Genomic DNA, 27,086 nt, shown 5'->3' on the forward strand with positions numbered 1-27,086 from the left:
TCAGGCCTGTGTTTTTCTTCCCAGGCTTTGTATGGACTACAAGAATAGATTTTAGTTTTTAGTTTAAATTAAACACTTACTCACAGTTGAGCTGCAATAATTTATATCCCTTCTATCCCCTCAGTTTGGACTCAGTCAAGCAAAAAGTCATTCTTTCACAATGATCTGTATTAAAACAGCTGGCTGGGATTAAAATAATCACCATAACTGATTCTTTGAATTAATAAATAAACATCTGACATACATACATCTGATGAACAACACGTATGTAACGAAGATAATGACATTTTCCTTGAAGTATACAGTCTTGTTGGACTAAACTGATAGAGTATGTAAGTGCTGTTTCACCTGGCACCTGTTTATTTAGAGAATATGAAGAAATGTAAACTAATGGTTAGGCTTAACAACAGCATCTAAGACATGCTGTAAGATTTTGTGGTGATAAAAATAAGTCTATCAGATATTGCATATATGAGAATGTTTTTGTTAATTCCCAAAGCAACGTGAGATGAGACATAAAGTTGCAGCTCAGTTTTTTACTTGCATATTAAAGCAGCTCCCAAAATATTGCCATATCGTTTCATCTAATCTTTTCTAACATTTAAAACGCACTTAATTATGTCCTATGTTATCTTAACTGTAACTGACTAGTTGCATTACTTGCAATGCAAATGGCCATGATCAGCAAGCATGGATGTATTACAGTATATTAAGCCCCAATACTGACCACCAGAGCGGTGTCAGCGGTGCACTGCTTGCCACGCCCTTTGTCCCGTCCCTCTATTTTCCCATTGGCTACAGTAGCAGTTTTGTCTAAGTTTTCGCCAATTAGCGCCAACTTTTCCAGATCGTGGGCGTTTCCCTTTAAACACTGTTGCTGCAGAGTTGAAAGCTAGCGTGCAGCAGGCTAGCACGGTTTTTAAGTGGCAACAGTATCACAGTAAGTACCAAGAAAAAATATATATACATTTTGCCTTTGACGTTTTTGTAGGTATTTGAACATCAAAATAACTGCCAAGGATTGTTGCTCTGTTCTATTACGCCCCTATTTCCTTTAGAAGCTTGTCTATTAGCTTTTGTTCGGCAAAGCTAGCTCGCTATTGCTAATTGTGGTTGAAGATTCAATGGGGTCCTGCGCCGCTCTTGTCTCCTCGACCATTTTGATGGCTGATAACCAAGCAGCCCAAAATCTAATTTCAAAGTCGCTACTCTCGTGTAAGTTGGTGCGTGACTGACAGGAACCATATATATTATATGTCTTAGGCATTTGCAGTTTGCTGTATCGACTGAGCTTGTAACAGTTGGTGTATGTTATTTTTTCCCGAGCGGTTAGCTAGCTATCGTCTTCAGTCAGCCTCTGTGCCGAATTAAAATGGCGTCTATTTTTAAATTCCTCGCATGGAGCCGTTCGGTTTGGTACCGACTCCTTCTTCTCATGTCACTCTTTATTTTTGAATGGACGAGTACGTTTCATGGTCAGATTTACAGCTGCGTCACTGCCATGCAGGGCTTTGCTGTTAGCAAGGGAGTTTGGGTTGATGCCACTCTCCGGTGATTTATTGTGGGGGTGGGGGGGGCTGACCGTGTCCGCTGTTTAACCTCATTCACTTTTGCAGCTGGATTCTGAATTTTAATTGACTAAAAATGTGATGTTGGCTTTGTGGGTGTATCGCGATAGATGAACAAGAGGTCATTCTGTTGCCATGGTAGCACTCAGAAATACATGGAGGCAACACAAATGGAAAGTTAGTCATCCGTTATAAAACTGCAGTTCTTTATAGTTGCACACCTCTCATCAGATTTAATAAGAGACACCTTACCAACAGAAGGCTTTAGGCTTCATTTTGATGTATCTTTGTCTGTGGCTTACAGTTGTTTTGGTGAATAACATAGCTGGGTTCTCTGCCAGCCATGTTACGCTGTGCCAGTAATATCGCTGTTGTTAAACATTACTTTATTTCACATAGGAAAAAAAAGACCTTTCAGGCATATTTGTGGCAGAAGTAGTAATTAAGCCTGTTGATCATCGCCATAATGCAGTTGAGGTGTCATGAAATCGACTATATTTACAATGCATCCTTTGCCGACTGGCTTTATTTTTGTTCACTTTGACATATGTTTTTTATTTTTCCTTCCACAGAAACGGATAGCAGCACTTTCATCTCTTACCAAGAAGAGCTTTTTACTATCATTCCCTGGACATAACAGTGACTGTCTTCTTCAAAACAACGATGGTAATTTAATCCCTTGCCGATGTTTTTGTCAAAAGTCAAAGGGCATGCAGTCATAACAGAAGAACACTCTGGCCTTTATGTGCCTCTGGTAAAAGTCAATAAACGCGTTGCATAGGATTTAAGTCGGAGAACTGGTTTCAACACGTTGGCACTCTTATATGCCTGGAGCTTCACATATGCATGCTCCCCACTGAAATTGTCTTTTGCCTGATTGCACAAACCCCCCCCCCACACACACAGTCTTTAATCACTGAGAGTTAAGCTTGACATGGACTGAAGTTGAATGGTCTGTACTATAAATAGCAAAGATTTCTGCTTTGATGTCCACCGCTAACGTGCACAGATGCTAATGGTTTTACAAAAGTAGAAATCAGTCTTTAATTTGTACCACAGCAGAGTTAATTACTTGTGGTGGAAATTTTATTAAGGCACAGAGTCAGTTATTTTCTTCTGAGGAGATAAGATGCTTTTAATAATATCTTGCAAGGGAGAACGGCACAATACAAAATACAGAGCTGCTCTGTCCACAAAGACAAGGAAATTCAGATATAATGCAGATTGTTGCGCCTTTTCTCCTTTGATATAGTTTCGCGTTCTTATCTACTTTTCCTCCCTAACTAAAGCCAAGGCTTCCCAGTACCATCTTCCCTACCTATCCTCCCCCAACCATAGTTGAAGTTAGCCAGACATGGTCATAAAACTCAGCTTCATCCCTTTGCCCCTTAAAGTGCAGCTCTTATCTATTCTAACAAGCCCACCATTGTATAAGATGATTTGAGAGAAAACAGGACAGGGTGGTATCCTTGCAGGAGATTATTATCAGTTAAAACTTAGTAAGACTTAATTCAATGCATATAAGAATTAATTTTCCTTTACATACTCCATCCTGCATGCTTGCATCATGAAACGTGTCTCTGCTGGCCATTATCCACTAGGAACCTGCAGTGTATTTCTCCTTTTAGCTCACAGTCTTGTTTCTTTTCTCTCCCAGCCTCCTCCAATGCGCCACAGAGCAATGCGTGTCTTCATGAATGACGACCGCCATGTCATGGCCAAACACTCTGCTATCTACCCAACTCAGGAGGAGCTGGAAAGTGTACAGAATATGGTGTCTCACACAGAGCGAGCCCTCAAGGCTGTCTCTGACTGGCTGGATAAACAGGAGAAGGGAACTTCCAAGTCTGACTCTGAGAGCACAGAAGCTGATAAAGAAAGGTGAGATCCATCCTCTCGGTTGGAAGACGGTAATATTACCCACTTTTAACGTTTTCTCTTTCTTATTTTGTATTTGCTGTGTCTTCTAAAAGTGAGCAGAAGGATCAGGCCACTCGCTCTCTGCGTGGCGTTATGAGGGTGGGCCTCGTTGCTAAGGGCCTGCTGCTAAAGGGGGACCTGGATTTAGAGCTGGTGCTCCTTTGTAAGGAGAAACCTAACATCAATCTGCTGAAGAAAGTGTCTGAAAACCTTGCTGCGCAGCTCAAGGTGAGAATATGATTCAGCTGTACACAAAAGGACGTGATAACTAGAGATGTTCCGATCAAGATTTCTAACCATAGTAGTTAGTTGAAACATTAAATCCCACAGTGTTGATATGAATAGAAATAATTTGATCAAATGCAGCGCTACAATTAAATTTAGTGTTTTCAATTAGGCACCAGCATAAAATTTCACACTTGTGACCTGAATAGTCTGATGTTCTGTAGCTCAGCTGGTTTCTCCTTTGCAGACCATAACAGAGGACAAGTATGTTGTAACCCAGAACATCCATGAAGCCAGCATAGTCATCCAGAACACCAAAGAGCCCCCTCTCACCCTTACAATTCACCTGACGTCTCCTCTGGTTCGTGAGGAGATAGAGAAGGTCGCTGCTGGAGGTAAGCCCCCACACGAGGACCTCGGCTTTATGTTTTTTTAGCGGCACCCCTTCTGCAGCAGGGAGGCCAGGCAGGCAACCAGGCTAGACAGATATTGTTTATTGGGCCTTCAATGGAGCTAGGGGGAAAGAACACACCATCACATAATGAAACTCTGCTATGCTTATAGCTCTCTAGATACTCTCATAGTTCCATGTAATGTAATTGTGCATTTTTGATGGCCCAATATACAGTATAGGGCAGGTAGTTTACTGACCACTGAAGACATGGTTTTCTCTTCCCCTTTAAAGATCAGGTCACTGATGAAATGAAGGCTTACTGAGAATTTAACCAAAGACTAAAAGAGAGACCACTGTGTTTGCATGTGTTTTTATCATTGATGATGAACGGTTTGCATTGCAGCAAAAATGAGTAGCAACACACCCGATGAAACTGTCTTTGGTTGTCAGACCCAGCAGTGGGCTGTTGACTGTCTCTGATGTTCCTTATGAGGAAAGGCCCGGAGTTACAGATAACGACAAGGGGCACTCGAATTCGGCATGCATGCCCAACCACACTCACAATACACGTGATTGGTTGCAGCCATTAGGGACTCTTGAATGAAGCCTGCAGAGAATCGGTCAGCTTAAATGTAGGAAGAACGTCAACATTTTATAGTTTCTTATGTTCTTTTTAAGAGCTTTCTACTTGAGTGAGGATCTTGGTTTCAGCAGGAGCTGAGCCTTGACCTTATCTGTAGCCCTGTGCTAACTGTGATGCCCGGTTTGGGTCCTTTCTTTGTTTTGTTTTTTAAGCCATCAGTTTTGCTGCAGTGTGGACTTGTTTTGATACCCACCTTTTGTGCATCTGATAATTTCTGCCTGTGGTTCCAATTCTGATTCTCTCTGTCAAGCCTTCTAGTTTGTCAATTTTTAGGGACGCTGGACCTTTGACCAACTGGCCGCTCTCTGTCTCGGAAGGGGCAAAGTGCAGTGTACCCTGTATGGGGGCAAAGGGGAGGGTCTCTACTTCCTGTTAACATCAGAAAAGTGGATTTTTTTTTTTTTTTTTTTTGGTTGGCACTGACACTAAATCATTTGTCTGACTTGAAGCAACCATGGAGAGACTACCTCCCATTTGGTAAAAACCAATGGTCCCTCAGTAAATACATTTTTTTTTAAATATATATATATATATATATAGGGTTATAGTTTGTTTGTTTTTGTGTTTTGTTTTTTTTTATAAATACGTCGGAGGATTTTTTAAATTTTTTAATCATTTTTTAATTTTTTTTTATTATTCTTATATTTATTTATTTATTTATTTATTTATTTATTTGAGTCAGCTTATATCTGGACAGCCCACTTAGGGGGCTGGGTTTTAGTGTAACAGTTGTGTGCGGAGCCGTGCAAACCATATTAACTGGGAGGTTGAGAGCATTTTATGGTTCTCCAGTGGAGGGGTCCCCTCCCCTTCCCCCTCCAGCCTGTGGTTTGGGAAGGCTGCCTGTGTTCCCCCTGGCCGGCTGACAGAACTCCCCTTGGTCAAACTGTACCTTGTCTTCTTATTCCACCTGCCAATAGAAACGCTTTCAGTCAACGATCCCCCGGATGTTCTGGACAGGCAGAAATGCCTAACTGCCTTGGCATCTCTACGCCACGCTAAGTGGTTCCAGGTTTGAATCTTGTCTTTATTTGTCTCTAAAACAGAAATAGTTTTGAGTTTGGTTTTATGCTGTTCTTTTTTTTTTTTTTTTTTTTTTTAATTTGGGAGTTCCCTGTGTTTTTTCTTTTTTTGCCCCCCCCCCTCTTTTGAGGTGTACTTCCTGTAGTATTACCTGATGACCTGGGTGTTCGTTTCTTAGGAAACAGTTGTCATCACATTGCTCTACAGTCGCTTTGCTCACTTTTCAGGTTCTATACGCAGTAACGTTCATTTAAAAGAAAACTTGTTGCTTTTAGCCCTTGAGAGTTTTAGTTTTCTCCTTCAAGCACAGCTGCCGTCTAACTCAAATCCACACCAATCTGCGACTAATACAATCACATGTCCGGGTGCAATATTTCTGTAATGTCAGTGTTGCTGTGAATGACTTGTTGTTGGGGTTTTTTTTTTTTTTTTTTTTACACTTATAGAAATATATATCTATGCAAGCTACTTGTAGAATACTTTTTACACCCCCATTTGGTCGTCAAAGACAAAATGCTTCTTGTTGTTAACTCGTAGTTCTGTCGCTTCCATCATCACCGGCTTCCCCTGTAACACTCCATCTTTGCAGCTTCTAAGTGTATGAGTATGGTATGCGTCCTCAACCTCTCCTGCTCTCCGGCTGCTTTTGTTACTGTGTGCCACCAAATCAATGGGAATATTGCACCTCGAGTCATATTTGTGACTAACTGAACCACAGCTCATTTCAGTAACAGCCCGCACAAGCGCCACCTTCTTTTAAAAAAGATTGTTCACTTGTTTTCCTCCATTAAGGCTGGTTTGAAGTTTGAGGTGGCTTTATTCTCTCCTTTTCTTTTGATCTTATAAGACACGCGCATGGTTTTCCCCCCACAAATGGAAGTGTTTCACATCTGAAAATTACACCACTGATCATTTTGGCTGCTGACTTAGCCGTGAATGTGATTGATCATAAATAAGGTCTTCCGACAAAGTGATCATCTTGATATCTTTTTAATATTTCCACAATGACAAAGCTAAGCTGTTATAGTCTGTGTGGTTTTTATTTTCATTAATTTATTTTAGCTTTGGATGTTGGTCTTGTTCTGTTCCACGCAGTCACCTTTTTATTTTGACTAAAAGTGTTTGTCTGCCTCAAACCTTCCCCTCCCCACCCCTGCTTGTGTTTCCAGGCTAGAGCCAACGGGCTGCGCTCCTGTGTCATTGTCATTCGGATTCTGAGGGACTTGTGCACCCGCGTCCCCACGTGGGCCCCGCTTCGTGGCTGGGTGAGTACGAGACACCCGCACGTAGCACCCGTCACTCTTGCAGTTATTAAGTGGCGTCTCAAAAATCTGTGACGTGTCTGAGTCTCCCTCTCTTCTGCCTTGCAGCCACTGGAGCTGATCAGCGAGAAGGCAATTGGCACAGGGAACCGGCCAATGGGGGCAGGAGAAGCCCTGCGCAGAGTTTTAGAGTGTCTCGCTTCAGGAATCCTTGTGACAGGCATGCTGTTATTACATTGCATTACATTACATTACGGTCATTTTGCAGACGCTTTTATCCAAAGCGACTTACAATAAGTGTATTTTCCGATCGTGCAGTCATAATTATTGCTTTCGTGTCCCGTTTGCTCTAAACACAATCCCTAAACTGTTGCAGATGGTCCTGGAATATCTGATCCATGCGAGAAGGAGGCCACAGATGCTATTGGTCATTTGGACCAGCAGCAGAGAGAAGACATCACAGCCAGTGCACAAGTGAGAATAATGAAGTGGTTTGTGTGTTCTCACGGGTTAGTAAATCTGTAATTCACGCCACCTTTCCTCTGCCCCCCCCCAGCATGCCTTAAGACTGTCGGCTTTCGGACAGCTTCACAAAGTGCTTGGAATGGATCCCCTTCCCTCTAAAATGCCCAAAAAACCTCGTAGCGAGACTCCTATCGATTACACAGGTAAAGCTCACGTTCTTATCTGTGACTTTCAATCTGTCACTGTCCTTTTTTTTTTAACAGTTTAGAGGTATAGACATTTTGTAATGGATTCTCACAGGTCGTTTTGTGCGTTGCGATTCAGTGCAAATCCCACCCAGCACGGCATACGCCCCACCGATGAAAAGGCCCATTGAGGAGGAGGAAGGAACTGATGACAAGAGTCCTAATAAAAAGAAGAAGAAGCTGCAGAAGAAATGTAAGTGTTCCTGTTTGTTGAACCTTTGGTTTAAAAAGATCATTGCTTTAATGCTTGATTATTCAGTGGAAGATGAATCGATAAGATACCTTTTCACTTTCTTTATACTTAACAGCTTTGATGAATGAATACATTTACTTATACTAAATGTTTTTGACGTGCACTGTAGTTTTTGGTGGGATAATATTCAAGTCTTCTCTTCCTCCAGCTACAGAGGAGAAGGCCGAGCCCCCCCAGGCTATGAATGCCCTAATGAGGCTGAATCAGCTGAAACCAGGTCTCCAGTATAAACTAATATCTCAGACCGGCCCGGTTCATGTTCCAGTCTTCACCATGGCCGTAGAGGTGGATGGCAAGGCGTTTGAGGCTTCTGGCCCATCTAAACGCACTGCCAAGCTGCATGTAGCCGTCAAGGTGAGCACAGCATTTACAGGAACATCTTAAATAAGTATTTGATCGTATGGCCGGCTCATGGCTCTGCTGGACAATCCCAGGTGCTGCAGGACATGGGCCTTCCCACCGGAGTGGAAGTCAAAACTGAGCCAGCGATAAAAGTGGAAGAGGTTGAAGTGCCAGCAACTGTGGAGGAGGTAAAGCCAGTAGAAACGCCCCCTGAAACTACCAAACCCACCACGGAGACGGCCAACGCAGACCGCACAGAGGCCGCAGAGGTGAGTGTGTCGGTTTGTCTCTTCACTGTCCCGCTGAACGTTCTCCCGGTCTGATCCTTTTCCCCTTCCCACTCAGTCTGCTCGCCAGCAGGGACCAATTCTGACGAAGCACGGCAAGAACCCCGTCATGGAGCTGAATGAGAAGCGGCGGGGCCTCAAGTATGAGCTCATCTCAGAGACCGGCGGCAGCCACGATAAGCGCTTTGTCATGGAGGTGGAGATCGATGGGCAGAAGTTCCAGGGCACAGGATCCAATAAAAAGGTGGCCAAGGCCTACGCAGCCCTGGCTGCTTTGGAGCGTCTGTTTCCTGAAGGCTCGCTGCCCGAGCCCCCTAAAAAGAAAAAGGGACCACCCGTTGTAAGCTGCCCAACACACATTTAAATCATTGACACATGACTACCCAGCAGTCATTACTACACTGATGTACAGTTACATGAGTCCGACTTTAAATGATGTGTGCTTCCTCTGTAGCAGACTCCAGGGTTTGGCATGCTGGGAGGCGGAGAGGCAGGTGCGCCCAGAGCAAGGGGCAGAGGAGGGCGGGGCCGTGGAAGGGGCAGAGGCTTCAACAATGGAGGAGGCTACGGTCAAGGAGGTAAAAGCAACCGTTACTGTGGTTAGACGTGATCGACACGACTGAAAGTGTTGAATCTGCATATTAATATTGTGCCCTCCTCTCAGGTGGCTTTGGAACGTACGGTTATGGGAACAACGCAAACTCCGGCTACAGTGAGTATTCCTTTCACCTTCTCTAACGCTGCTCTTGTCGTGATCGGTCCTTTGTTTTGACTGCCGTGCGGGAATTCTATCAAATATGTCCGCCGTTGTGTGGGCAAAGACGCTCTCGTGTCCTGCGGCTTGGTGCATCTCGCCAGGACTCTGGGATTGTAGTTTGTGCTAAACAAGTTTCTCTGTCGAATACAGCGATCGAGATCACGTAATGATACGGCATGCTGGGATAATCCCAGCTGAGTGATTTTACATTTCTCTGCTTTTAAGCCACAGGACTGACTCTGTTTTGACAAGCCCCCCCCTCTTATGTGTACCCCCTTTCCTCCTACTGGCAGCCTGTTCTGAGGACTGACCTACCTGAGCGTGACAGGAGCAGAGAAATCTAAAAGACGACCAACTTAGTTTAAAAAACAATCTGATCAAATGTGTCGTTGGCCTGCCTCCAATTTTTTTTTTTTTTTGAGGCAGAAAAAAAACAAAAAAATAATAATTAAAAAATAAACAAAATCTAATTTTGATTTTTTATTTTTTTGTCCCCCCCTTCTCTGCCCTGTCTCACTCTTTAGGTGACTTTGTCTCAGACTGCTATGGCTACCACGAGTTTGCGACTTAGATCTCCCCAGTCTTAGAAAATCAAAAAACAGTCCTGTAGAGAGGATTAAAACGGACAAAATACTCAGTAGTGTTCCAGCAACATCACGAAACTCCCTTCACCGTCAAGTCCGCCACCCTGGGAATAAAGCGACAACCACCCTCTGTCCGGTCATGCCAGTTCCACTTGTCACGTCCCGACGCATCGGGGAGGGGGGGGGACGATCTTCCACTGCATGCATGTAGCCATAAGACACCCTCACTCCTGTTGACTTTGCTGTGGACGTCACCCGAGCCCCCGGAGCTCCGCAAATTTATAGCAGAACGTCTTCATTCGTCGTAGCGTGGACTGGGCTTTGTTTCATGAGCATGATTAAGAGAAGGAGTTGGACGACATGCTGCCTTTTGGATCACTGGCGAGACCACAACAGTCTGGTTTCTATCTTTGTCTCTGCAGTGTTTACTTTGATGAGAACACTTCAACCTAAACATGAATTAGTTTGAATTTCACTCTGTTTGCCTTTCTGTTCCAATCATGGTTAAGCTGATTTTATATCTTCTGTTTTGTTTTTTTAAATGGCCACATTGTTTATGTAAAATCTGATGTTTCTGTGTCATATCAGCATCACTGTTAAGTCTTGACTACACTGAATGCATGACGGTCTAACTCTGGCAGTACTTAGTTGTTGTGGTGCCCCATCTATAACGGCAGTAAGCATTGGTGAATTGAGGCTGTTGGCTTTAAGTTTGCACTTACAGACCGGCTGATTAAGACTGATGTATGTAAAGTAATGGAAGACCTCTTGCTCGAGCTGTTTTTATATGCTTTTTGTTTTGTTTTGTTTTTTAAATAAATGTGACATTTGTGACTGTGCTACTGCAGTATTTCTTTTTATTATTTCTGACTGAATGACAAGAATTGAAGCAGCATACAATCGGAAGCTTTAACAAATACAATATTTTTGCTTGTTTTAAGACTGTGTTATGCTCTTATGCCCTAGATTACTACAACAATGGTGGTGCAAATGGAGGAAATGGGGCATTAAGCAGCCCGTTGGGTGCGCCTCCATCCAGCCCAGCACAAGGATCGACACCAAGCCCGTATGGCTCTTATTACCAGAGTGATGGAGCCTACACTGCCTCTGCTGCCAACAAGCTCCCCAAAAAGAAGCCTCAAATGCACAAGGGTGGAAAGGCAGCCTTTCTGGGTCCCCTGGGAGGAAACATCGGACCTGCCGGAGGCTATCAGCCCAGCTCCTCGGGGCAGGGGTCATATAACCAGTACGGGCAAGGGAAGAAGAATTTCAACCAGAACCAGGGGGGTGCAAGTGGTTACTCATACAGCACTGCATACCCAAGCCAGGTGACCGGAGGTGCTGGTGGTAACCAGGACTACAGTTACGACGGTGTGTTAAGGGGGATTGGCCATTTAAAAGTTTTTGGTTTTTTTTCCAATTGGAAATATCTGTCACTAATTTTTCACACTATTTCCTCGTAGGCTTCAACAACCAGTCCAATTACAGCTTGCAGGGAGGTAGCAACCAGGGCTTTGGCACCAGCCCCTCTCAGTACCACAACCCAGGCTACGGCAGAGGGGACGGAGGCATGAGTTACCAGTACAGATAGACTGTTGCCCTCCCTCTCCCAATCATCAGCACCAAGCACCCTGCATCTGTGTCTCAAGCCTTCTCCAAAGAAAGTTCTAGACGACTTTGCCTGTGCTCTGCCATTTCCATGTTTGCTTCCTATGTCCTTTTGGGTTTGTATGTAGCAGATGTGAGCACAAAATGAGATTTGTGGACTTCTTAAATGTCACAGCTGAGTTGTGGTTAAATGTAGTGGTCCGTTTCAGTGGTCTGTGCTTCGTCTTTTTATGTCGTGCTTTTATTTTTATCTTGTTTTATTTTATTTTTTTTATTTCATTTCTAACATTTCTATTTTGCTACCAGTCCTCCTCCTCATCCCTAAATGTGAAGACTGATGCTCTCATCACTGATCACTGATTTGCTGGTTCACACTTTGTTTCTTTTTTCTTAAAGAGTGGCAACAACATTTTTTTTTTTTTCCATGTGAAACTCGGAAAATGCTGTAGATTAAGCAACACAACTTCTCTTTTTTTTGTGGTTAAAGAAATGTCCCTCTATGCTGATTATTTTCTGCCGTGTTTGTAATTTTGGCTTATTTTGTAATTTACCTGATGTGATGTAGTTATTTTATGCATCAGTTTTGAAGATTACTGGAACGTTTCTCACACTCTTTGAGGTCAAATCCATGTTTCCACTCAATGTACCTTTACGATTGGGTGGGATTGTTAATGTGTAACAAAGTGTGTTTGTAATAATAAATGATTTTTATTTTGAATTCATAGTTTTGACTGCAAGTCTTAAGTATTTGTGCATCCAACTCCCTCTTCAATTTTCCACAACCTAGTGGCTTATGTTAGTCCTGTTAATGGTTCACAACTAAAGCACAATTGAAATATTGAGCTAAACTAGATAGAAAGTGTATAGTTTTCCCACAATTTGGATTTTTCACAGATTCAATGCATTACTTTACCTCTTATAAAGGTACTGTCTTCTAATTTCACCATAAAGGAGTTTGGGAGAAAAGTATGGAAGCCCGTTTCCGCCACTTAATAAAAATAAATTTAGAAATACTATCTCAAAATTATGAGATATTTTCACACAGCAGTTCAAGTAGCAGCTCTTTGGTTGGGAAGATTGACAGGAATGGATTGTGAGTACTTTGAGGACTACTTTAAACGTGGCTTTACAACAAATGACATGCTTAATTTGCTTGCTGATTCGCATGGGATTGTACTAAGCAAACGCACCCTTGAAAGGATTTTAGGCAAGAAGCAACTCTGGCGTAGAAAGAACAAAACCGATGTGGCTGAGGTGGCAACTTTCATTGAACAGCAGCTGCAAACATCTGGTCAGTGCCATGGCTACAGGTGGATGCACCAAAAATGTTGGTTACATGGAATTGTGACAGACAGAGAAACAGTGCGGATACTACTAAAGTTACTGGATGGTGAAGGTGTCGATCTGAGGTCAAGAAACAGGCTGCGAAGGCGTGTTCACCACAGCTGTGGTCCAAACTATGTCTGGCACATTGATGGCTATGATAAGCTTAAGCCATATGGAGTTGCAATTAGTGGATGCATCGATGGATTTTCCAGAAAGATGATTTGGCTGGAAGCTTACAAAACAAACAACAACCCTAAGATCATTGCTGGCTATTTTATGGATGCTGTGATCAATTCTGGTGGGTTCCCTGCCAGACTCAGACTTGATTTAGGAACAGAAAATGGCCACATGGCTGAAATGCAGCGTTTTTTTTTTTACATTTTTCTGAGAACCAAGCTGAAAGACATAGTGTAACCTTTGGTCCAAGCACTGGAAACCAGGGAATTGAATGATGGTGGCTGATCTTGCGAAGTGAGTGTGTCCAGTTTTGGATAGACCTATTTGATAAACAGAGAGGATGGCTACTTTTCAGACAACTTCTTGGACAAGTCCCTGATCCAAATTAAGCATTTCATTCGTTGTAAAGCCACGTTTAAAGTAGTCCTCAATGTACTCACAATCCATTTCTGTGTCAATCTTCCCAACCAAAGAGCTGCTACTTGAACTGCTGTGTGAAAATATCTCACAATTTCGACTTAGTATCTCATAATTATGACTTAGTATCTCATTATTATGAGATAGTATTTCTAAATTTATTTTTATTAAGTGGCGGAAACGGGCTTCCATAGAAAGGGACATTTCACTGCATTTTCTTTAAAAATTAAATTGCCCTTTTATTGTACAGTCTTGTCATTTTTTGACATGGACCTGGTTATGGTGGGGGGAAAAAAGCAGTGAAATGGCCGTTTTTATGTATTTCACCTTACCTGCCGAAACCGAATTCATCTTCAATGGTGTGAAGAGAGAATGACACATTTAGCGAAAAGAAAAACGACAAAGGAAGAAAGGGAAAAAAAACATGAGTCGGTCTTAAATACAGTGTTTACGGTAATCTTCTTGTCTCGCTATTCGAACACGTTCGGCCTCCGTGGAAGCTACGTCATATCCGGCCTCTTTCGGGCTTCGCATGTCTCAAACATGGCGGACACCGGTGTGGTGGAGACGCTGCTACAGCTAATTGAGAAGGTGGACGACGGCGTGGACAGCCTGAATGTGGCGACCAGCCTTGGGGTGGACCACCAGGTCATCGTTGGAGCCGTGAAAAGTCTGCAGGCGCTTGGTGACGTGAGTTTCCCGGGCTGAGAGTCAGCGGAAGTTAAGGCTGTTAGGGTCAACATTTGATGCGACTGATGCAATATGGTCGAGTTTAAAGAGGGGATAGCTGGACTTGAGGGAACTGCTGACCTGCAGAGAAGTATATGACAGCCAAGCGAGGGCGGTTTGGATGAATACGGGTCACGGTAGCACTCAGGTAAGCTGACGGTCGTGTTTGTTCTCCACTGTTCAGATAATCTCTGCCGAGCTGCGCTCCTCCAAACACTGGGAGCTGACGGAGGAGGGCACTGAGATAGCCGAGCAGGGCAGCCATGAAGCCCGGGTATTCAGCTCCATCCCCCCGGAGGGCCTACCACAGAGTGAGCTCATGGTGAGTGTCCAGCTAGACCGCTGTCGTGGTGACACAATAACTGCTGGCCTGAAACTGGTGTGAACAGTCAATTAAAGTTGCCTACACGTGTGTGCACACTTGGGGAATTAAAGAAAATGATCATCCAATACTAATAATAAAATCAAATATTCAGCAGGCACTGTGAAGTCTAAACATTATCAAATTGATTTAACATTTACATTTGACGGAACACACAGTTTTACAATGGAAGCATCGCATTCACAATACATCTCAGGGATATACAGCGACGAGAGCCCCATCAGTTAGCAAAGCCAACAAAAAAGCTGTTGCCCCAAAGCCGGTCAGTTTGCTTCATATTGTACAGGCCTAAATAAGCATCATTTTAGATGGATTTACTACAGATACATTTGACACTCTCTATATAAACCCCAAGGACATATATTTTAAAAAAGAAAGCCATTTTTCTGGAGACAGAAGAGGCCAATCTAGAATGGTGGCTGAGGCTCGTTGATGACCGCAAACATATTTAATCACATCCACAGCATCCTCAAGCGAGTGGAGGGAAGAATCAGGAGGCAACTCTTTTAGCAACCTGCACTACCGGAAAACTGGCTGGGAAACCGCAGCAAGAAGTGAATGTTGCGGAGATTTGGGTTCGCGCATGCTTCCCCTTCTCCCGGAAAATATCAGGGCTGCAGTGCGTGCGTGAGGACGCGGCTGGCCGTGTAATGCACGCCTTGATTCTGTGATGTCTGACATACAGCCTTGGTGCAGTTGCGGTGAGCTAATGTCCCGCTTTGCATCGTGGTTTCCCGTCGACATGCAACTGATGGGACTCCAAAGAGGGATCGAATGTGCACGACCACATGGCCGCTCTGTGCTTTCTGATAGCTGCCGTTAGTGGCAAGTAGACCCTCTGCACCCTTAGACTCTTAGACTTCTGCTAAAAGTAATGGGGTTGAAACTAAATCCAAGCCTTCTTTCATATTTGTGCTCATGGGACATTGTGTTTGCCCAGAAAAAAAGGACGAAACCGTGGGGAAGTTTGTCTGATTAAGTGATAAAGGGGCTTCCAAAGGTGAAGCAAAGGAATAAATTCTTGAGTAACTGCAAATGAAAATGTCTAGAAATGTCCTAGGTATGTCTCACTGGCAGCAGAAAGCCAGACTACTTCTTCATTCAAAAAACAAACAATGACCTTTTTTTTTTTTTTCTGTGTAGAAACTGTCCTTCGGGAAGATCGGCTTCAGCAAGGCCATGTCCAACAAGTGGATCCGAGTGGACAAGTCCCACGAGGGAGGCCCCAGGATATTCAGAGCTGTATGTGTCCCTTTCCACAGACACATAGATGTTGTGTCCTTTTTTGGTTTGAAGTCCCATTTCAGTAAGGTGTGTGTGTGTGTGGGGCCTCTCAGGTGGAGAGCATCCAAGACCAGGTCAGAGAGAAGCTGCTTCTGGTGCAGAAAGGCGACTCTGCTCGGCTGGAAGAGAAGGAGAAGAATGAGCTGAAGAAGAGAAAACTGCTGTCTGAGGTGTAAGTGATGAAGCTTTTGTCTCCCAGTAGGTGGCAGCAGCAGCAACCGGATCTGTTGGAACAAGCCCCGAACCAGCAACTCTATTTTAAAACAGAAGCCCGGGACAAAAACAAAACGCGGGTCCACTGCACGAGCAGATGATTGAGTGAAAAGAAGCAAAATGTTCCATTTCAGGCCCGCAACACATTGCTAGAGATGTCTGCTCGGGGCTAATTTTAGGACTCATTTTTATTTAGGCAAACCTCATTTTAGAGCAACATGTGCTGCCTTAAAGACCACATCTTTTCCAGGGACACCTGCGTTTTTTCCAACGACACAATGCGAGACAGCGGTCCTCACAGATTACAGAGATGTGGCCGAGGAAGACGAGGATCCGGGTAGTAAACCGAATCGGCAATAGAATAATACATAACGTGTAAAAATCGTTTTTTTTTTTTCTTCCTCTTCTTCTGTATTTGTATTCTCTGTCCTGTCACAATTTTTATTGATTTTTGGGGGGTTGTATTTTTTTTAAACCGCTGGCTAGCTTCATAGGCAGCTGCCTCAGCCTACACGTTTCTTTTATTAGTTCTGCTGTACATTGAGAAATTGTTGCACAGGTTTAATGACGAGCTTGATTCACTGGCGTTCACCAGCGCTGAATCGTACAGTATTATGATGATGATGGTGTATGTTAGGCTCACTGACTTGTTCCTGCAGCACAGGGCAGTTAAAGTGCCCACATCAGTGGATCATCATGCTGAACAAATCAAGAACATTCAGTTTCTAAGGGATGAAAACGTTTTGGCGTTGGATCACCAAAGTATCATTTGGAGTTAGATCAAGTTGTGTTTTCGACCAAAAGCCTCTTACTCTGGAAGCCCAAATACAGATGTACAGAGCCGGCGTAACCAAGCGTCTCTCTCCATAGGGACTGTTTATTTTCTGCCATGAAATCTTCAGCATTTAGGTCAGACAACACGACTGAACCGAGGCTGACATCGTTTTTTAAATCCTCGTCACACACTACGCAGACACGCAGGGACTTTGCTTATATTTTACATGAACTGTAAAAACTGTCCGTGAGTTTTTTTTTACATTTAGTTTAAAGTAATTTAGTATCCCATGCTGCTTTTTTTTTTTTTTATGCTTCTGAAATCGTTTTAATCTTTTTATATATGTTTCTTTTTGTATTTTAGGACAGTTAAGGCTTACTGGATCACAAAGGGCAGCTCCTTCAGCACCACTGTGTCCAAGCAGGAGACGGAGCTCACGCCTGAGATGATTGCCACGTGAGTCCCCGCTCCTTTTATTCAACAGCTCGTCTTTTCCATGAACAGATGTTCATGAAAAACGTGTCCCGTCTGGCCCTCTCTGTCAGCCAGTGACAGCGTGCAGGGCCTCAGACTGAGGACACAGAGAAACATCTGCTCAGAATTGGGGACAAGTCCAAAGATGGGGACTCTGTCCTAAAGGCAGAGCAGGACAACCCGACAGCAATCAAAAGGCCACACTTCAGAAGAAACGCCTATCCATTTACCTAAACTTACAACTGTAATGGACGTTGGAATGAAATGTGGACAAATGACCGAGTAATGCACTCGTAATGCAGCTTGTCGTGTTTTCGTGTCAAGGGTGAGGCTTTACAAACAAAAAATAAAAAAAAGATGGCATCAGAATGAAAGAAGTGCTGGCCTCAGGTTTGCATGAAAGCTTATGATGGAGGGGATTTAGCTAAAAGCAGCTTCCAGATGTTCCCACGTCCCAAAATTCAAATTGATGGCGCTTTGTGCTCACCCGCCGTAGATTTGTTTGCGGATTTAAAGCGCCGCAAACGAATCTGGAGAAAGGCTGCGCAACCGTTAGCTGTTGTGCAGAGGAAGGCGGGATCCTGAGCCGCCTCTCGTTTCGTCTGCTTTTCAGGGGCAGCTGGAAGGAGAAGAACTTCAAGCCCTACAACTTTGAGGCCATGGGCGTGGCCCCGGACTGCGGCCACCTGCACCCGCTGATGAAGGTGCGAACGCAGTTCAGGCAGATCTTCCTGGAGATGGGGTGAGCGCTTGTGAAGAGAAACTTAATTCTCGCAGATTATCCGGCAAACATGCAACACAAACTCTCTCCTCTTTGCAGTTTCACAGAGATGCCGACCAACAACTTCATAGAAAGCTCTTTCTGGAACTTTGACTCGCTGTTCCAGCCGCAGCAGCACCCGGCCAGAGACCAGCACGACACCTTCTTCCTGTCCGGTGAGCCCAGCCGTGTGTGTCACACGTATGTTCCTCGATCAGTAATTTGGGAACGGCCACTCAAAAACATCCTCTTTCAGACCCGGCGCTCGCCCGCGAGTTCCCACCAGACTACCTGGAGAGAGTGAAGAAGGTCCACTCAGAGGGAGGCTACGGTTCACAAGGGTGAGGCACGATCAACAGTCACCATCACTGCACCTGGCTTCGTTCTAACCACCAACATGATCCAACATGCCGCTGCGTTTCAGGTACAAATATGACTGGAAGATAGAGGAGGCAAAGAAGAACATCCTCCGCACTCACACTACAGCAGTCAGCGCACGCATGCTGTATAAGCTGGCGCAACAGGTGACCGTAACCACCAATGGACATTGGACATTTTGCCACAACAACATACCATGAATCATTTGATGTTATGGCTCACACATGAGGCTGAGTAAGCTGCAAAAATAAAAACAAGAAATAGATCAATAATGTGTCTTTGGCTTAAAATGTTGAAAGCTGGAAATTTTGAAAGACTCTAGCTGGATGTCGCTAATGGTTTCAGTGTCTGAACGGGAGTAATTCTTGACCACGATGTTGCAAACTGTCTGAACTCTTGTAGCAGTAGGTAGTTCTAAGACTGTTAAGAGTTGTAATGTTCAGACGTACCTTTAACCACATGCGTGGCACCGTGTTGTCATTAACCATGAAGCTCTTCCACCTGTCGAACCAGGAAAAGTTCACCCCCGTCAAGTATTTCTCCATCGACCGCGTGTTCAGGAACGAGACCTTGGACGCCACCCATCTGGCCGAGTTCCACCAGATTGAGGGCGTGGTGGCCGACTATGGACTGACATTGGGAGACCTCATGGGCATCCTGCATCAGTTCTTCATCAAACTAGGTCAGGATCGACTGAAGACTGTGGAGTTGATTTTTAAAAAAAAAAAAAAAAAAAAAAAAAAAAAAAAAAAAAAAAAGAGTTTGGTCGAATGACTTTATGATACGACCAGTGCTCCTGAGCCCTGATTGTAATTCTACATGGATCCAAATTCACACTGCCCTTCTTGTTTCCAGGAATCACCAAACTACGCTTCAAGCCTGCCTACAACCCGTACACAGAGCCCAGCATGGAGGTCTTCAGCTACCACGAAGGTATAGCTACCGGCGGCCATGTTTGAGTGACTGTTTGTCGTTTTAAATCCAGTTAAAGCTCAGTTTCAAGCAACAAAGTCTTGCCGCCTTTTCTTCTGGTGTTTATTTCTATCTGGTGTTATTCCTTATTGCATCTGTGTCATATCAGTTGTCTTCTGGATTGGCTAAAGCTTAAGATATTCAACATGTCTAAGCAAGGCGGCGGTAAATCAAATCACGTGATCGGGCTGTCACTTTTACTTCAGAATTCCAACACTTGTTAGAACATAGGGAAACTTTGGATTGAATTGGTGTGAAAGTGCTTCAGACTGTAGAGATGGATGCAGCATGCATCAGATACATGCATACAGATGCATTTGATGTAGTTTGTCTTGTGAACCTGCTGAAGGCGCTCACATATCAGTTTGATCTCGTGCATGCCCCGCTAACCTCTCAGTCAAAAAAAAACGAATGTTATATTTGCAATGTTGCTCAGAAAGTGGAGGGAACTCGCAAGCACAACCGCTTTGAGAGGGAAATCGCAACGCCAATTAATGCGTAAAGCTGTGTTTGGAACTATTTTGGATTTTTACACCATAAATGGTAACGTAACAAACAAAAACAAGGCTGTTTGTCCATTTTGTATAAAGCAGCCGTGGTACATATAAGCGAGTCAACGCTGTGGATGTGCAATGTTCGAATGCCTGCTTTTCTGCACACTCAGCTACATCACGTCCCTATTTTATGCATTTGAAATAAGAAAAATGCATTTTATCCAGTTGTATGATCAGTCCGATAGTTTTCTTCTGCCTGTGCTTTCAGGTGCGGCTCATTTCTGTGGGTTTTACGTTTTCTAAATATTTCTTTCTGCACATACAGGACTGAAGAAGTGGGTGGAGGTGGGAAACTCCGGGGTCTTCCGACCGGAGATGCTTTTGCCCATGGGTCTCCCTGAAGATGTGTCGGTGATTGCCTGGGGCCTGTCTCTGGAGAGGTGAGGCGATACAAACTGTGTTCAGTGTCCCCACACACGGCTGGCCCTGCTCACATGTGACGACGGCAGGAGTTTAAAAAAAAAAATGGGAGCATATTTGTATGCAAGTGAAACTACAGAAGGGTTTCCCGTGTAAGGATTAAAAGTGTGTAACTCAGTCCATCTATAGCTCACATATGACCCCCATTTCAGATATTAATGTTTATTTCCTGAAGAGGATTATTCCTGTTTATACAGGATTTTTTTATTTTCTATTTATTTGAGTCATTTGTTTCAGATCCTGCATAACTCTTAAGACTGTTGGCTTTTCGCAGCTGGTCAAAATCTTATTAATGTGCTCAAAGCGAGGTTAATTTCTCCCTCCTATTCGTTAGACCCATTTGTGTTAGAATTCCATAAACCTCATGTGCCGGTCACTCTAAAGCAAACTGCACAATACTAGTTGTGCTGGGATTCTAACAAGGGACAACTATGAGTGTTAATAACATCCCATCAAGTCAGCGAGGCAAGGCTCTAATAATCCATGCTGAGTAATCCTTTCTGCATCACCCAGCTCTCTTGTTGTTCTCACTCTGAGCTGTCTGACCTGAGGTTTGTTCTACTAAGCAGGATTTGGGGTTTGCCGAGGTAACCTTTAACTCTGGGCTTTCATGGTTTGGTATCGGTTCTTTGCACGATGTGTGTCTCACGCTGAGCCTCTCGCTCTGACAGACCAGCAGGTGTAAATGCACTAGCCTCCTGGCAGTCTGTTCTTTGAAAATCCAACCTCCGTTCCTAGAAGATGCCGTGAAGCGTAGATTAAACGCTTTAGAGCCTTCTAAAGGCTCTTCTAGGACCTTTTAACACCTTCAGGGTTGCTGCTGAAAGCTTAAGATTAAAATCGTCTTACGGGGCATAAAATACATCTCAGCAGTAGATTAATTTAGTACAGTTAACGGCTGTCATTTAATTTGGTTTATTTGTGCTGTAATAGAATTGTCTTGATAATGATCCCAAATTTTTATTTTTATTTTAGCATCATAAAGAATCTTTGATAGTCTTTTGTCATTTGTAATTGTAAAACAGAGTTATTGCTGTGGGCAGGGATGACCTCCCTCAGCGTTCTGTGCTGAAGCGGTGCTGAAGAAGCCTCTGACTGAACACCCTTTGTTGTTGGACTCCTGTGTGGAGTGTTGTCCATTATGTTGAACAGCTTTTTCTGACATTTTCCTTTTATATTTTCATCTTTTTCAGTTGTGATCTTGTGTTTTTGTGTCTCTCTTAGCAACCGGACCGCTTTTAAGTCTGAACGGCCTTTCACTAATGGTTCACAAAATGTTCTACTTTGCCACCATGAAAATTGTGGATGCTTTCCCAACCCGAGATAGAGAATGTAGCCAAACATAGACGATTAAAATGATCGCCGAGTAAATTAAATTGGATTTGAAATTCTTAAAAAGTGAGCAGCTTTTAAAGCTTTGAGACGGAAATTGACAGATCTGAGATTCTTGATTTATTTTTTTCCTCGCCTGGTTGTTAAAGAGAACTGGCAGTTTCTCACCAATGCTACTCTCTTAAAAATCTGTCATTAGGGTTAGGTGTTTCATGGTGGAATTGTCAGAGGCACGAGTATTATTTAAATTCAGTTGAGTTCCCTGAGCTCGCCTTCCTCTCTTCACCATGCTTTCTGTCTCATTTCTTTGTTTTTCTTTTCCCAAGTTTCACTTTGAAGTGCCTCCAACCCCAGTCTCTTATACATACTCTGATAAGCTCAGGCTTCTTGCTGACGGCTTGCTCAGCACTCCTCGCCCTCCAACTCGTTGAAAATGTCAAGCATGTTACATATTCGGTTGGAGACCGGGACATCTCACAGTATCTTTTTAACAGCATTCACACATAGTGGCTGGTGACCGCCAGTCAAACTGACATTGCCTCAGATCTGGACCATTTGTGTACGACCTCCTGCCTTCAACGTGAAAATTGGGCATAAAATGTTGTAGTCTGAACTTGATATAACAGGACAAATGAAGTGCTTAGATGCAAAGTCAAAAATGCTAGTTGCAGATAATAAAAACATATGTTAAATAATTTGGAGGGAGTTGGTCAATCTGCCTTCACTAAACCGTCCCAGCAGTGCAGTCCTTAATCCGAGCTATAACTGGTAAAACATTTTAAAACTGCCTGTTGAAAATGAGGCGGATGTTGACTGTGATCCTCAACTCTCCATCACTGTGAATCTGCACAAAATTAGTTACTTGTCTAACTTCAGTTTCCTGAATAGCAATGCAGCACTCTAACCTTGATAGTGCTTTAATAACTGCGGAGTAAGATCATTGACATCTTTCATGACTCTTTCATCCACCAATCATACATCAGATTATCTGTGCTGGTGTGTAACTATTCCTATGTTATTTTTTAGGCTTATTTGAAATGTTTCTGTGTCAGGTGCAGGTTGGTTTCTGCTCACGTTAAACATGATTTCATTTATCAAGGAGCACTGATCTTAGATCAGCATTAAAGACCCTGAACAGTAAATGATTGAAAATTCCACACAGCATTGTTCTCAGTCTTTTAATACGTTTTAAGCTATTTAAAAAAAAAAACATTTGAATGTAATCCCATGCAAACACAGACTTTGAAGAGTTGATAACCAGTGTCATGACATTACTCGGCATGATCTCCGTCCAGATGACAGATACCTGGGGGGGTGGCTCTGGAATAAACCCAACCAAACCGTTGTTAACTCAGCCTTCTCTTCTGACCTGCAGGCCCACCATGATTAAATACGGCATCAACAACATCAGAGAACTGGTGGGACACAAGGTGAACCTGCAGATGGTCTACGACAGCCCTGTATGCCGACTAGAATCCTGAGTTTCACCCAACTATTATATTAGATATTTTGAAAGGACCCATTTTTAACTTAACCAGGCAGCACTTCTACGTCTCACTGGAGAAAGCCCCTCCATCCTCTGGTGGCTGTAAGTCGAAGCTCAGCCAGGAAGCGCTGTTGGTCTGAAAGTAACGGCCTCCATGCCGTGCTTCACACAGATCTCAGAGGATATGACCTCCCGCCATTTAAAACAGCAGTGTGACACTCGACTGCGTCACTTACGGCTAATTATTTTTTCTTCTTTTTAAAAAAATCACCTTACCCAAGCTAGTACATCAAATGCTCTTGTACAGAAAAAAACAATGCTACTTTTGGAATGTGACAGAAACAAAATAAAAAGCTTTTTTTCTAGCTTTGAATATGGTCTGATTCTTTTGTCATTTTTACCACAAGTAGATTTTTTTACTTCTCAATCATATTCGTGTAAATTGGAAAAATCTCCAAAGATGATTTGCCATCACGTTGTCGGTTAAAGTACTTGAATATCTCAAGACAGCTGAGATCAGACACAAACGCAGACTCTTAAGTTTAGAGAATATTTTGGCTGACTTTTTGTTTGCGCTCATTTCCAAGTAGCGATTACTGGACTATTCTAATGTGGCTGTAAAGTCTGTTGTGATTGGACAAAAGGTTCACAGATGCACTTGGATGAGATTCCAGGAATGAGAGATTACATCTGACCTTTCAGCTCCTTTGACAAGGTGATTGAGGGCAAGACGCCCTTATTCTTTTCACGGTTCTCTTAATGTCCCTTTATCTTATTTGATAAAGGGGGGAAAAAAGAAAAAAAAAATATATAAAAATATAAGTTTCGATATCAGTTTGTATACATAAGTATGGAAACATTTTTCTGAATTCATTGTTATAGTCCTGCGTTAGCATAGTTTGTTTTTGTCCTCATGTTCTCCTTTTGTTTTCTATAATGACTACTTAAAATGCAGTTTTATTTGCAGCAATCCTCTTATCCGTAAGTCCCCCTCTCAATGCAGCTTATCCCACAACCAATGAGAGTGCCCCTTACATCATTTCACCGCTGAGAAATAAAGTGCAATGAAAGTTCAGTCCTGGGGTTAGCTCTCTAAGCTCTTGTTGCATTAGCCGATCATCTGACATGAATAAAACAACCGGTGACTTTTTAAAAAGTCAAGAAGAAGAAAAAAATCCTCTTCTGAAAAATGATGGATGAGAATTCACCCCCCCCACCCCCCCCTTTTCCAGGATGTATGAATATGCTAATCTGACCACACCCACAAATGGACCCACCAGCAGCAGCTAGCCCTCAATTACTCTGTCGGCCCTGGTCCTGCCAGCTAGAAGCTAGCTCCCACTCATTTGTCCAGGCTTGGTTCTGTTAGCAGCTAGCCTCTGTTAGCTAATTTATCCCGAGATTGCTAGCATCTCTTTTCATTGACGTGTTAAAGTGTACGCAAATTAGCTGTAAAGCTTCAACAATTTCTTGGGTTGTCTCTCTAACACTGCGCTAGTCCCAAATCTGCACCGATGGCAGATTATGCTAATGTAAAAGGCACTTAAATAATATAGTCCAATTCAAGTTCAATTCATTGTAAAATAATCCAATTAATTCATATAGAGCCAATTCAAAAACAATTTCCCAGCTCAGGAAACCAACAGATTGCACCGAAACTTTGCATCAGAGCAATCATCAGGTCCAGTCTGCCTGCAGATACTCAAAATCTCACGGAAACTTTTCACTTCTGTCTTCAGCTCTTTGGGAAAATCAGCTAAAATTTAAAAAAAATTCTCAAAGTGTTTTTGATTGATTTATTTTTTTTAATGTTTTTTTTTGGCCATTCGGTCCCTTTAAAACGTGCTTCATAACTCGAGTAGAGATTTTGAAAAGGGGCCCAAACTCCAGCCCCATAAATGAGCTTGGACTGTAAATATTTCCTTCTTGCAGAAAACGGAAGCTGCTGTGAGCTGGTATGTGACAGGAGATTAACCTTCCCAGCATGCCTTGTGTGCGGTGCCATAAACTGCATTGTTTGAATCTGCAGGTCAGACGGGGGAATCCCATTGCTGCTTCTGACACCTGCGGTAAAGACTGCAGGATTAATCCGTCTGGTGTGCGTACAGGTTGGAACTCTCTTAAATCTTCCTCTTACTCTAATCCCTCGGTGTCTCGAAATAACATTTTGGAGAACCTCGTAAGACGGCCAGCTTCTTGGATTTACAGGTTTGGAAGCAGCCACGGAAACTTCTCCCACAACCTGGGTCACACATTAAGTAAACAGTGACTACATAACAAAGGTGGAACAACTTTCACACGGAAAAACACGCCTTCCACTAAGACAGTTGTACATCTGCGAGCTGCCTGTGCAGCTAATCTTATGCTACATGGGTGGATTATAATGGAAGAACAGATGGATAATCTGCCCATCTCCAGGATAAATACACTAGACTTACATTAGCTCCTTTGAATGAAAGCTACTCGTGACCTTTGATCTGGAGGAAAAAAAAAAACTACTTGATTTTATCCTGCTAGAAAATTGATGTCCTTTCAGTTCCTCCTCTTAGGTTTGACTTTTCATTTGTTTTGCAAGAAAGACAGCAGCCTGAAGTCATGTGGATAAAAAAAAAAAAAAACCTGACAAATCCCTTTCACACGTTAGAGACGCGTAGAAGTCTCTGCTGGCCTGCTGTCCCATCGCAGGCTCTGTTTCCGAGGCCGCTCATCAGAAATCAGAACTCCCTCGGGATGCTGATCTCCTTGGTCGGCCCGGGGCTTCCTGGGATTCCCTGAGGACTGTGTTCCGTTGGGGTGTACAAGTGTGGGAAGAACGAGGGGATGTAGGGGATGGCGGCCAGCAGAAGCGGGCTTCCCTGGGGGCTTTCGTCCCGGGACAGAGGGATGATCACGTCGTCCTGGTCCCACACGTGGAAGGCGTTGTGGCCCATCGGATGCGCCGAGGGAGGCTGGCTGAAGGTCTTGCGCGGCGGGCTGCTGTCTGTGTTCTTTTCTTCGTCGCCGTGCGGACCCAGAAGGCAATCTAAAGAAGGCAAAGACGGTGACGGTTCAGTAAAAGGAAACCCGGTCATGCAACCAAAAACTAACAAGGAAAACCTTCCTGGTGAAAGTGAAACATGCACCGACAGAAACAAAACTTTTCAGAAACGTTCGGGCAGCCAAAAGCAACCGGGAACTGAAGTTTGTTGGCTGGGTGCTACTGTTTAAGGAAAGTTGCAGTGAATTAAAGACTCTCCATAAACTCTCCATCTGTCATACTGAACCTCTTGGTTCTGTTGAACTAAACGCCAACAGCAACTCTGAGTTACAGAATTCCAACCGTGCACATCACCCTTAAATCTGTACCCTACGTCAAACTGTAAAGACCTGCTATGTCAATGGCCAGATCCTTGATGAGATGTCCAACAATAGCGTAGGCAACTCCAACGACCACCAGGGCAGCCATGATCAGGTACAGCACTCCCTTCGGCAAAGGGATGAGCTCCTTCACGGGGGGCTTGTACTGCTTGTACAGGGGCTCCTCTGTGTAAGCCTGGGCTCCATGGGTGATGTTGAAGCCGGTGATGTTGTAACCGTTCATGGTTAAAGAGGCTGGCGGGGACTGCTGTGGGCTTCTTCTGCGTCAGTTACACGCGGAGCATTCTCCAAGCGCGAGGGTTAAATTCCTCACGAGAGACAGCCAAGCGAAGCGCGGGGGCAAATGTCCGAATTCTGCACAGAAAACAAGAGAATCTTGTAGAAAAAAAAGAAAGAAAGAAAATAAATAAAAACCTATGAAATGGCATTTGAACGTCGTTTCCTTTTATTTACCTTTCTTCTTCTTCTTTTTTC

At 43.5% G+C, this 27,086-nt stretch overlaps 2 protein-coding genes across 8 annotated transcripts; both read left to right on the forward strand.

Moving 5' to 3' along the window:
• The first annotated feature begins 862 nt into the window (after positions 1-862).
• LOC142370856 (interleukin enhancer-binding factor 3 homolog) lies at positions 863-12,300 on the forward strand. 7 transcript variants are annotated; one of them, XM_075453368.1, is made up of 18 exons: positions 863-940; positions 2,141-2,234; positions 3,226-3,449; positions 3,542-3,716; positions 3,961-4,108; positions 5,671-5,762; positions 6,943-7,038; positions 7,144-7,255; positions 7,412-7,509; positions 7,592-7,703; positions 7,801-7,938; positions 8,147-8,352; positions 8,433-8,609; positions 8,686-8,967; positions 9,082-9,205; positions 9,292-9,339; positions 10,935-11,339; positions 11,432-12,300. In XM_075453368.1, exons 2-18 carry the CDS (start codon positions 2,232-2,234, stop codon positions 11,557-11,559), a joined length of 2,568 nt encoding a protein of 855 aa, XP_075309483.1. In that variant the 5' UTR covers positions 863-940; positions 2,141-2,231; the 3' UTR covers positions 11,560-12,300. The 7 variants fall into 7 exon arrangements, with proteins under 7 accessions (XP_075309483.1, XP_075309485.1, XP_075309486.1 ...); XM_075453370.1 differs by having other exon boundaries at positions 9,085-9,205; XM_075453371.1 differs by having other exon boundaries at positions 7,825-7,938.
• A 1,715-nt stretch (positions 12,301-14,015) lies between these two features.
• On the forward strand, positions 14,016-23,628 carry farsa (phenylalanyl-tRNA synthetase subunit alpha). The gene is made up of 13 exons (XM_075454132.1): positions 14,016-14,186; positions 14,410-14,547; positions 15,751-15,849; positions 15,945-16,063; positions 17,243-17,335; positions 17,967-18,095; positions 18,174-18,289; positions 18,370-18,454; positions 18,538-18,637; positions 19,005-19,173; positions 19,347-19,424; positions 20,283-20,397; positions 23,145-23,628. Exons 1-13 carry the CDS (start codon positions 14,040-14,042, stop codon positions 23,248-23,250), a joined length of 1,494 nt encoding a protein of 497 aa, XP_075310247.1. The 5' UTR covers positions 14,016-14,039; the 3' UTR covers positions 23,251-23,628.
• Positions 23,629-27,086: the final 3,458 nt, after the last annotated feature.

The sequence above is a fragment of the Odontesthes bonariensis genome, chromosome 21 (assembly GCF_027942865.1).
Source record: "Odontesthes bonariensis isolate fOdoBon6 chromosome 21, fOdoBon6.hap1, whole genome shotgun sequence".
Classification (NCBI taxonomy): Eukaryota; Metazoa; Chordata; class Actinopteri; order Atheriniformes; family Atherinopsidae; genus Odontesthes; species Odontesthes bonariensis.